Source organism: Sycon ciliatum, chromosome 1 (genome assembly GCF_964019385.1).
Source record: "Sycon ciliatum chromosome 1, ocSycCili1.1, whole genome shotgun sequence".
NCBI classification, from domain to species: domain Eukaryota; kingdom Metazoa; phylum Porifera; class Calcarea; order Leucosolenida; family Sycettidae; genus Sycon; species Sycon ciliatum.
In genome coordinates this window covers 29,351,503-29,363,742 of record NC_088643.1, presented here as the reverse complement: position 1 = coordinate 29,363,742, position 12,240 = coordinate 29,351,503, and the positions used below count along the sequence as shown (strand labels likewise).

The following is a 12,240-nucleotide window of genomic DNA, read 5'->3' as shown; positions in this document are numbered from 1 at the left end:
CCTAATCAACGGCCAACGTCCGTTACGACAAAAAAGCGTGACACAACTACACGGCGCAGATCACACACTACTGACGCGGACTCTCAGTCTCTGACACAACACAAGCACCAGCGCGTAGCGTGGAAAAGCGGCATGTTTACATGCGCAGGAACAGGAAGAACAAATTCAACGTCCGGTCACCAGCTTGAACAAGGGTTCGCGGGCCTCAGATTGAACGGTAGGAAAAGCGCCGACACATGTGGAATACCTACTCTCGCACAGGTATAAGTAGAAGAGAAGCGCAGGAAGACACACTCACCTGATCCAATGTGCCGTGTAGCGGTTTCCTCTCTTGCAGTCTCTCTAGCCGTGGAAATGTCGCCCTCGAGCTGGTCCAATAGCTGGATGAAATGTACCAACTGTGCTTCAACCTCTGGAGTCAGGTGTTCTCTGGGTAATTTATCCCGAAGGAATGAGTCCAAACCGGGAAGAGCACGCTGTATGCCTGTAAAGTACGAATAGAAATAAAACACGGGAGGCAGCGATAACATTCGTGTCGATTCAATCAAGAAGAAGGAGAAGAAGGCTAAACAACACGTCAGGCAACGATTACACGAACCGTTCAAGACGACTGTGTTCTCCGCTGGCGGAGAAGCGCCTCGTTCCTCCGCCATCGTTCCTCCTTTCGTCGCAGACCACCCTAACGACGTTCCACAGCAAGGAAAACCTAACGATAATGCTACCAACTGGTGTCAACAGCGCTACAAATGACTTTTTCGAATGACTTTTTCATATAATTTTTATCTGGATGCGATCGATATCGGTCGGTCACCGTATCAGAAATATTTTTGATGCGTAGGGCATGATTCAACACTGTCTGTGTCTCAAAGTAAACAGGGCTTTCACCTCCTCTGTGTTCAACTCAACCCACGAACTACTTCTTCCCCTTACCGCTTGCTGCCTTAGCTAACACTAGTACTGCCACTACTGGGAAGCAAGACTGAGAGAGACGGCAAACTAACTAAAACTTCAAGAGGTATGTATTTCTGACATACAAAATTAGGTAGCCATGGGCCACTACATGACAGTGCAGTACAAGTACTACTACTACTACTAGAGAGCACGGATATGCGTCGACAACAGTCTTGTCAGAAAAAATTAATGCGTAGATCGCCTGAGATCGAGAGCCATGCGCCAGTACAGTCAAGAAAAAATGTTGAGACGTAATCGTTTGTGCTGCCTGCCACGTCCGCTGCAAGTAGTTGCACTCCAAGTCCAAGACTGGCAAGAGGCTTTGGTCACCCTGTCTCTGTGTGGGTCTTTTATCTCCTTCAGCTTCACTGCCATGCCAGCGCCTAGCGCACTTCACTAGTATCACTGACAGTACTTCTGACGTTCTGTCTACGCATATGTACGCCCGCGTGGACTTCAGCGGGAGAATTACTAATAATAGTAGAACTAATAGTAATAGTACACTAGCCTAAAATTCGAAACCCCGGAGAACCTAGTTTTTCGTACACACCTTGCATGGTCGTGCCCGAGGCTAATTCCACCTCCCACGCTTCACGTGCGCGCATGCATATGCCTCACTGCATGCATTATGGATATGCCTCACACAGTCACCATGTACCAGGTCACTGCATGCAATGCCTCACTGCATGCATAATGCAGCATATGCCTCACTGCATGCACTGACTGAGTCTGTGTGAGGCTTGACACTTACAGTAACATGACGATGTATGGCAGTTTATCATGCATAACATTGTTATGCTGCAAATGAAGTACAAGACTTAGTCATGTACATGTATGACTAAGTCACAGTAAGTGAGTGAGTCAGTGACAGTCACTGAGCTCAGCCTCATGAGGTGATTGAGGTCTCACTCTCAGAGTCAGACTCAGAGTAGAGCTCGGAGCAGAGGCAGCTTGTGAGCCTAAAAAATGCCCACAATTGGCACAAAGCTAAAGATAGTACTAAACTTTCGCTAGAGATTAAATTTCGCTATTTTCGCGACCATCACACATTCGCATATAAATCGTCGCAAACTGCTCTGTACATAATCATTGATTGTAGACAGTAAAGGATCCAAATGAAGAGATACAGTCATGTAAAATCGCCAAAAAAAGTTTCTCATCGTTAACCAGCCCAATCATGAAAACGCAAACTTTGCGCGCCGCCAAAATTTATCGCTTTACAGTAATCATTATGATTGTAGTGCTACCGGTACATGTACTAGCAGTCATGTATACATGTACATACCGTACTCGCGCGATTAGTGCCCCTGGGGCACTATTTTTTCAATGTCCATCACAGATGGGGCAGTATTCAAGAGAGGGCACTATTTTTTCATTGCTGGTACATTTGCGTCATCCAGCATAAAACAAAGAAAAACAGAGCCTAAAGTGTACTGTAAACGCTCACGACTCCACAGAAGCGGGGACAAGACCTGCGATTTTGTTCCTGAAAACACCAGGGCAAAGCAATGGCCGAGAACATTGGCAAAAGAACACCAAACTTGCACATGGGCTTGGTTACTAGACCAGGGGGGCACTATTCAAGAGAGGGCTTTATTTTTCGCTGGCTCTTGGAGACTAGGGCACTATTCAAGAGAGGGCTCCAATCGCGCGAGTACGGTATACAAGAGAGGGCTTTATTTTTCGCTGGCTCTTGGAGACTAGGGCACTATTCAAGAGAGGGCTCCAATCGCGCGAGTACGGTATACATGTACATGTACATGTACAGGTGCGTGCCCCGTATGGGTTCCTGGGTGCCCGGAACCCCCATTTTTTCGCTCAAAATGCAGGATTTTGCTTCATTTTTTGAAAATTTTCCCGGGGGGAGGTCCCCCGGAAACCCCCCTTGAAGGGCACCGGCGCACGCGCCTGATGTACATGTACATGTACATGTACTTCGAAGTATGACTTTTCATTGGTTTGATAATTGAGGGAAAGGTACAGAAGAAAATGGGAATTGTCTGAAGAAAGAAATGACTGTCACCACCATGACACCCTGGGACTCCTTGCCTCTGGTTTACAGTCTAGTAGTCGTCATCCAAGCAGCAAACATTCAACATTTTCTTCAGACTTCGACACGCTTCCTGTGAATCCACACATATGGGTGGGATGGGACGCAGCCCTCACTGTAACCATGGTAACCCACACACTTCACGTGCAAACAGGGGTGGGGGGGGGGGGTGGGGGTGGGGGGTGGGGGGGGGGGGGGGAGAGCCCTAAGACAAAGAATAAACAGGCTATATTCTTCTGATGTGGCTCAGTCACTTTACTCAATCAGACCCAACAGTCATGTTGTCGACTGACGTGCCACGTGGATAGTCACATGTACATGTACATGTACATGTACATGCACATTGTACATATCCACCGATGAAAGAGCAAATTTGACCGAAGGCAAAGAACAAGCTTCACAGCTCTCAGTACATAATTTCTCCTCTCCTCCTCAACACTACTTAGAAGATCATGGTTGGAGTTGCATAATACAGCATACTGCATAATACAGCATACTGCATAATATCACCTTATCACGAATTTTCGAGTAATTGAGCATTCGAATTGTACTGCCTGCATTTGAATGTTTGAATGGTACTGCCTGCATTTGAATATTCTTTCTGGCGAATAGAGTAATCCAATGTCCCTTCAGCTTCTCCTCCTTGTTGCGATATTAAAATTAAAATGAACAAAAAAAGACATATGGATACGAGTTAAGAGTAACTCTCCATCACTGTAACATGATACTATATACAGTCAGAAAGTGCAATAACTAGGCACAAAACTGACAGAGTACTGAAACATTCGACGTCCTGACACCTAGCTTCAACACATCTCCGTAGCGCTAACCGACAGCCTTCCAACTTGGAAGGTTCAAGGTTATGGAAAAGACCAAAGAGGGGAAGGCAAGCGCAACGAAAACGAGCAAAAGCTACAGTCCCAACGGAACAAAGAATGTCGATTGTTACTGGACGATGACGAGACCAGTACGATATTTGACACAGCGGTCTAACTACAATTCGAAGCAGCAAAGCAGCACACCACCCAACTTGGGTGGGTCATAAATATCAAAGATAAGTAAAGAAAGGGAAGCTTTGCGAAAACGAATTGTACAAGTATCCATATGTCCTTTTCTCTTCCACATTTATTTATGGCTCAACATCCGAGTTTCAAACAAAAAAAGAATTCGCAGATAAATTGGTAAGCAGCTAGCAGCATTCAGCGGCCCTGTGCAGCTTAGTCATCAACTGGTGGTGGTGTGCTGTGGCAAGGTTGTGTCGGCGGGAGCGCGCAGTTGTGGTTGTGGTGTGGTGGTGGCTGAAAAAAATAAGAATTACGCTGGGATGGGACGGGGTACATGTACACTTGGTACTTAGACCAGACATGAACATGTGGGCAGGATACAGGCCACAATGCATGCAACAACTGCACAATTCAAGAGCGAAAAAGGATATCAATGCATGAGTTGAGAAGTCAATCCACGACCTTAGTCAAAAAACGGGTGGATGATGGTGCGTAGTGACAAAGGGTGCCAGCTGGAGCTGAAGCTGGCATCCAAACCGAAAGCAGGTTACACTCAGACGTCTCTTATCCGGGCACCTTGGGACCGGGCACTGCCCGTATCTCAGGATAACTCATCTACCATGTATCATATCATTTTTGAAGAAGTTTATTTGGAACGTATTGCACATGTTCAGGATACAAAAGGAACCCATTGATAAAAATGTGTGGATTACATAGGTTGGCAGTGAAAAATAAGCACTTCCTCATACGGAAAAAAGTTCAAAACCCCCAAATTCGAAGCATTTGTGCTATAGGAACTCAAGCTGAAGGTGCCCGGTATACCGGTAGTAGCCCGTTCCCAAAGATGCTCGCCACTTTTTTTCGCAACTTTTCGTTGTTTAGGAAGAAATCGCAACTTTCGCAACTTTCTATTTTCGCCAACTATTTCGCAACTTTTCCCCAACCTTGGCCCCTTGGCATGGAGTCAAAGGGTCAAGTCGCGGACTACATGTCGGACAAATGCAGACTCGCTCATTTCTCGCCTGCCTTCAGACTCATTCAGAGAAACAGTAGATCAACAGAAGTAACGATAATGTGCATTCCCTTTTCCACGCACTGGAATGATGTAGGATCCATGCAACAGGCTACTGGCACTGTGTAAAGTGGTGGTTTACAGGAAGAAGGGGTGTACGAGTTTGCTGTCCCTGCACTTCTGTTATTTCTGCTCCTTTTTTGGTGGTTTTTGCACAATAACTCTCCAATTTTAAGTTGCGATGAACAGTTTTGAGCTTTTTCTGAAAATATGGATGCGATTTCAGCAACTAGCACTTGTTTTGATACGGTTGCGAAAAGCATAAGTTGCGAAAAATTATGGCATCTTTGGGAAAGGGTTACCCGGTAGAGAGACGTGCCCGTATCTGAGGCGTCCGGATAAGAGGCGTTTGAGTGTACTAGTGTTTTGCATAATTATGATGTTTATATGATGATGTTTTTCTGTTTTGGTCACGTCCGAGGTGAGTCAGAGAGATGCAAGCACAATTGTGATGGACGTGGCCCAATGATCAGATTTTGATACCCGTCCTGCTCAAGTTCAAACACAGAGAATGTTGCCATCAGTGGTTGCAGGATTGATACATTACTTGTGCCAGCCTGCAACCTACATCTATGGTGTGACTGTACTGATGTATGTATGTAGTTTGCCACCCAATGACTTTGAATCGCTGCACATCTTCCTTTACCGAGCCCCAGTTTGGCCAGCTCATGGACCCTCAGCCAATGGCAGGCAGCACCATGGTGTTTATCTTCAGAACTACTGTAAGGACTGCACAAATTTTTGTTCACGAAATCTTTCGTTAGATCACTCCACCAGCAGGCTTGTTACGTACTAAAAAATTAATTTCGTTTTTGGTCGAGGTTTGTCACCCCGAACGTTCAGAAAAAAACTTTAGTTTGGCACAAATTTTAGTTGTTTCGTGCCCCCTAACTTGTACTTATAGTAGACTGAAACAGAAAAAAATATTGTATCTATTATCACCCTCACCGTACAATATGATTGCAATCATGGGCCTCGCGCTGCTGCTGCTGCTGACTGCACTAGGTTTCTTCCCATCTCATAGTTATAGCTAATCTTTCCTCACTCCTTGCCATTGATGATCATAGATGTTGAGCATGAAGCTGGCCAGGCACGGTGTCTGCACAATTATGAATATGAGAACACGCCGTGCGTGAGTGTTGTACAGTGGCAGCAAGACTAGAGTTGCAACACTATGAAGAAGATGGCTTCCGGACAAACAGGAAACATGCTGATGATGTTTAGCAAGTAACTTAGTTAGTCTACCCTGCAAAGAAATTTGCTCTGCGGTGTGCGCTTGTAGTCTAAATAATTATGTGCGATGTGTGCCTCTTATTAGACTGGGGCAAGTAGCCTATGGCTGAATACTTGCAAAAGAAAGGAAAAGGAACGAACAGGAAGGATAGGATTATGGAGCTACATTACAGTCATGTAGATCTACTGAAGTACAACAGTCATGTACAGTATTACTATTACAGTATTGGTTATTGTCCATGTGTCCATGTGTCCATGTGTCCATGGAGTAACGGCGGCTACGGTATCACTGCTAACAATCTAGCACTGTGCAGTGTGTGTCCTACACCACTTTTTTGTAATTACATTGTACATCATTACATGACTTGTACGACTAGTAGGTCTACGACTAGTACAGTAGTACTAGTAGTAGTACTACTAAATCTGATTGCCAAGCTGCAGGTAGTCTTGACGGTGACAACTGACATGCCCACACACATGTCTACAATGTCATGATTCTCCTACCCCCTCTTTTTGCAGCTGTGGAGGAGCCTAGCCTGTGATTGAGGCACCACCATCACTCATGCATCTCACTGATGTAAAAAATACCTACATTGTATGTACGAAAACTTGTTAGAATCATAATAATTATTATTAATAATAATGGTCATCTTATCTTCAGTATTTCTTCCTTCTTCCATAACGAAATTTACTGCACATTGTTTCCATCGTTTGACACTGCATGAATAAATACGGCATACACGTGTCGATTCAGCTCTTCTTATTGATTGCAGTTGTTCCCTCGCCGTTTGTTTGATGCAGATTTGCTTTCTTTTGTGACATACATGTACATGTACATGTACATGTACATGTACGAAGAAGAATGTACATTGTAGTCTGTACTGTAGTAGTAAGTCCGATAATTGCTTTTTATGCGTGAAACCGTCTGAGTCACAGCTAGCTAGCTAGCTTTGGCTGAATTCCGGTTATGTATACAATAATGCTCAAACAAAGAGAGTATTGAATACCATTACAATCATGGACATCATACTTCGAAGTAATATTATACTGAATCAGTACATGTACATGACATTGTATTTCTCTCACACTTGTATAACTGTTAACAAAATCTACATGTAGTTATTTTTACAGAAATTCTTCCTCATCTGCTGTGCCAACTCACAGCGTAATAGACAGGGTATGTTACTAGAACACCGAGTTAGTAAGTTGAGTATGAATATCATGGCCCAAAGGATCAATGAAATGCCTACATGTCATTTACATCAGTGATATCAATAATTCTGAAAGGGCCCATTCTAAAAGAGTTCCTATCCTCCAGCATTATTGACAGATTATTTTTATTATATAGACCGAGGTCCCCCCCCCCCCCCCGTCCATGGTGCAATATGTCCACTTACTGGGGTATCAGGGAGATTTAAAAAATAAATTTCACGGTTCGCGTGAGACTCGGCTGGAAGCCGAGTTTTCCGCATCCGCCGTGGGAACGCCACCACCCTCTAGGATCAAAGGCGCAGATGCAGCCCCTGAACGGTGGGAGGTGAGTAGATCAGACCCACCACCAAGTGGTCAAAGACCGAAATCCCATTAGCTGCATCCAGGGAGATTTGTGGGGGTCAAAATTACAGCTAAATGCCGTACCAGGATCATCAAGAGTACTATATTAAAGCCCCCCCCCCCCCCCCCCCCCAGGTACTACAATCAACAATTATTATTATGACTTGTAGTCTTGGCAATGGTATCATACTACAATGTATTCATAGTCCTGTTACACCATGAGAGGGCAAGGTAGGCCTTGACGGATTATGCTAATATTTTCGTGAAATTATGCTTTTCGCATTGCTGAAAAAATTGCAGAATTATGCTATTTTTATGCTAAAAGTTATCATATTATGCCGCATTATGCTCACATATGCTGCTAATGCATAATGGTTCTGTGCAAAAGAACAGGGGATTTTTTTGTAGAGGGCGTTGTAATGTAGTAGCAAAAGTTCAACGGGGTCAACGCACCGTCCGACCTAGCTACGACCATCACTGATTGTAGGGGACTGGACATGTTATCAAGAGAGTCGTAAACCTACAACTTCCTAGTGCATCTACTTGTACTGGTACTTGTAGAACATGTACAACTGTATGGAATTTGATGCGAACAGGCGGATTATTACAATTTTATGCGATTCGTATGCAATTTGCCTCGAATTATGCGATTATTCGATTTTAGTAGGAATTATGCGAAAAATTATGCTAGCATAATCCGTCAAGGCCTAGGGCAAGGACTCTAGTCTAGGTTAGCTCTGGCTAGCTGGGTCTGTGCAGTACACAATCAGTTATTTTTATTACATGACTGTACAGTCAGTTGTGCACATGACATGTCCATAATAATTATGAAAGAAACGAGTTACGTATGCATGCTGAGCCTGAACCCAAACCACATCAGCACAACACGGAGAGCTAGGGCATGCCGGCACTGGCGGCAGGTCACCTGAGCTGCTGCACCTGTCACTGCCACACTGATGCACAGCGCACTACTACTAGAATTAAAATAATATTAAATCTGAATATTATTACGGTCACTACACAGGGGGGGGGGGGGGGGGGGCTGGCTGTCAGAACTACACGAGGAGTCGAGTACACGGTCTACAGGCTACACTACGTCACAGTACGTATACTTTCCTCACTTCTCCGTGGCAATGACGTAATTCCCTGTCATCTAATAAATAATTATTACTCCGTATTACTATTAGTAATTCTTACCGTAACGTTTTATATTATTTCTTAGTAACAGCGCAGGCATTCAGTTGGTCACACCGTCGGCAAAGTAGTTAGTTACTGTAGTTACATGTACATACCGAAATTGGCAACCCAAAGCTACATCAGCTTAGCACACAATCAACTCCAACAACAATTACATAAATCACTATGCGTGGCTAATACTTGTTGAAGTACAGTCGAATGTCACTTATCCGACCACTTCGGGAATCAGGCATGTTGGATAACTGGATATAATTATGTTGGATAACTGATATCATTTTTTATGTGCACATATGGCTGACCCCACGCATATGGCCGATTGGTTTGCAGGTCTGCCTGCGAATCATGAGGTCCCGAGTTCGAGACCCGCGCTGGCAGCAGGGAGCGTGTAAAAAGACTTTTTACGCGTGTTGAACTGCGCCGACACCCACGGTCAACTGGGTACTCACAGCTCGAGTGAGGATAACAAGGATGCAGTTTACAGCCTACAAGTACAATACAGGGTTATGGGCCGTTACTGGTTACACGCCCGATTGGTTGAGAGACTCACCTCCTCTCCCCTGACTCACTTGTGAGGTCTGCATTCGCCACTTTACTAAGGTGTAAAGGCATAGTGCACTAGTGGTGGCCTGCGGAAGCGAAGGCTATAGCTTGTGTGTTTCTGAACATTCAAGTGATGCTAACGCGGATCCCGCGAATATTATATTATTACATATGGCTGGATTTCACTGATTTATGTACACAATACCCAAATATATTCATGCATATTCATTAATTGCTCCATGTACACATACATGTACATGTTAGCATACTTGACCACATCTACTTCAAGTAAATGCATATTTTTTAGGGTACCCTGTCAAAAGGCCTTAGGCCTGTGGGGATTGCCCTATCAAAAATTTAATAATAATAATAATAATAACGAGAGAGCTTGGAAGCTCAGGGCCCTGCGCTATGCTTTTATGCTTTTTTGCCTAGCTCATCGTACATGTTATAAGAACTGATGGGAATGTCTTTTTCGTTGATTGGCCACATCACTGTATTGCAAAAACGTTTCAATCGGTTTGCTTATGAGTTAGGCAAAAGTATTTGCAGAATTTATTGCGGATTGTTATTTCTCTAATAATCATCTACTTTTGTTTTGCTCCTTCTTTTCTTTTTATCTCCTTATATTGTAAATCAACAAATTTTGGCCGATGAGAAATAGAAACCTCTCTATTAGAGAGGTTAAGATGCACGTTATTTCCGACGTGACGCGCAGTTTCACGTCAAATTTGAAATCGATCGGTATTTTTGCTCTCACATGCATCCATTGCTCAATCATGCATCATTTGCCTATATGACAAACGTTGGCCTGCGATTTACTTTGGCCGGTTGGTACCAAGCGGCGAAATCAGCGAAATTAAATCGCCAGCGAACATTAGTTGATTTTAATACAGTGATCGGATTTTCTGGCCTTTTTGTAGTAATACATGTGCATTGACCTGTTGAGCCAATGACGACGCCGAATGCATGGTTGCCTGTGGAGCACATCACATAACTTTACAGTCTCCTAAAATACGTATCCTGTCCGACGGCAAAAGAGGCTGCAGATTTAGTTTTTCTGCGCGTCGACGGGATGTCTGCGACGCGAAAGTTCAGCTCGCGTTATTTGGCTCGCACGTCGAAAAATCAACGCGAGTGACCTGCTGCTCACGTCGAAATTTGGACATTACATAAATTTACAGTCTCCTATATAAAACGTATCCTGTTCGACGGCAAAAGAGGCTGCAGATTTAGTTTTTCTGCGCGTCGACGGGATGTCTGTCCTGACGTTTACTGGGACCGGCGCTGACTCTGCCGATCACGGACGTTCTGGACTCGACGAGATGTCTGTCCTGACGTTTCCTGGGATCGGCTTAGACTCTGCCGATCACGGGCGTTCTGGACTCAAAGGGATGTCTGTCCTGACGTTGCCTGGTACCGCCGGACTCTACCGATCACGGGCGTTCAGTGGAGTCGACGGGATCTCTCTTCCGACGTTTCCTGTGACCGGCACTGAATCGCTCGTTCACGCTTATTTTGGAGACGACGGGATCTCTCTTCCAAAGTATGTTTATGCTGACGCATCCTATCACCTAATCGGCGTCTATTCTAATTTAATTTCCTCTTCGTCTCCCTATTTCTTTCCAAATCTCCCTCTACATCAGGGAGTCGTATACATAATACGACGAATATTGGTACGGTACGGGACAGATACAGGAGCCCGCAAATATTGTGGACAGCTGTTATGTACAATCCTGTAGAGCCTTTGTAGTCACAGATACGGGACAGATACGGGACAGATACGGGATAGCTCCAGCCGTGACACAAACAAACAAACAAACACCAAATTAAAGCTGTGTGGACCCTGGCTAGCGCCAGACGTTACTGAAGTAACGTCTTCTGCATAGCTACGGGAATAATATTTAAAGAGTCGGCGTGGAGAAAGCAATTTTATTAGTGCAATTAGGAGTATAATCGATGCAGACATGGCCAGACAACAACGAGTTCATGGAATTTTTAAGGATTTTTATGTTATTCAAAATCGATTTTCGTGTTCCGCTCATCAGTGAATAGTATCGGAACTGAGGGTACTGTGTACAAAAATAGAACATTTTTTTAGAACATTTTTTTTGGTTATCAGATGTAAATGTTGTGTCATGTTGCACTGTATCACCTCTTGCTTTGTGGCTGCACTCAGTTATATACGTTAGCACTATGTTTGACACCTATTATGTAATGCTGTAGCACCTCCTTTGTTGTTCACACTTTTAATTAATTATGCTGTTATAAAATGTTCTATTTTTGTTGTTCACACTTTTAATTAATTATGCTGTTATAAATTTTTTTGTACACAGTACCCTCAGTTCCGATACTATTCACTGATGAGCGGAACACGAAAATCGATTTTGAATAACATAAAAATCCTTAAAAATTCCATGAACTCGTTGTTGTCTGGCCATGTCTGCATCGATTATACTCCTAATTGCACTAATAATAATAATAATAATAATATTAAAGGGGAAGTGCATCGATTTTTCAAGTAGGGCTCAGATGAAAGACAATAGACCAATCCCGAAAAGATTGTCTGGGTTCGAAAGGGGGCATGTCAACTGAGAGTACACTGTACAACACATACATGGCACTACCTGATCAGCATG

At 43.9% G+C, this 12,240-nt stretch overlaps 1 protein-coding gene across 2 annotated transcripts in view; it reads right to left on the bottom strand.

The window, feature by feature from the left end:
* Positions 1-1,010, bottom strand: part of LOC135821846 (uncharacterized) — a 31,266-nt gene extending 30,256 nt beyond the window's left edge. The window contains exons 1-2 of one of the 2 annotated variants that reach the window (XM_065334845.1): positions 599-1,010; positions 299-484 (exon numbers count right to left, since the gene is read on the bottom strand). In XM_065334845.1, the coding sequence (XP_065190917.1) occupies positions 299-484; positions 599-653 (241 nt within the window). In that variant the 5' untranslated portion in view covers positions 654-1,010. The remainder of the gene's footprint in view (positions 1-298; positions 485-598) is intronic. The other variant, XM_065334849.1, reaches the window with a different exon arrangement.
* Between the last annotated feature and the right edge of the window lie 11,230 nt (positions 1,011-12,240).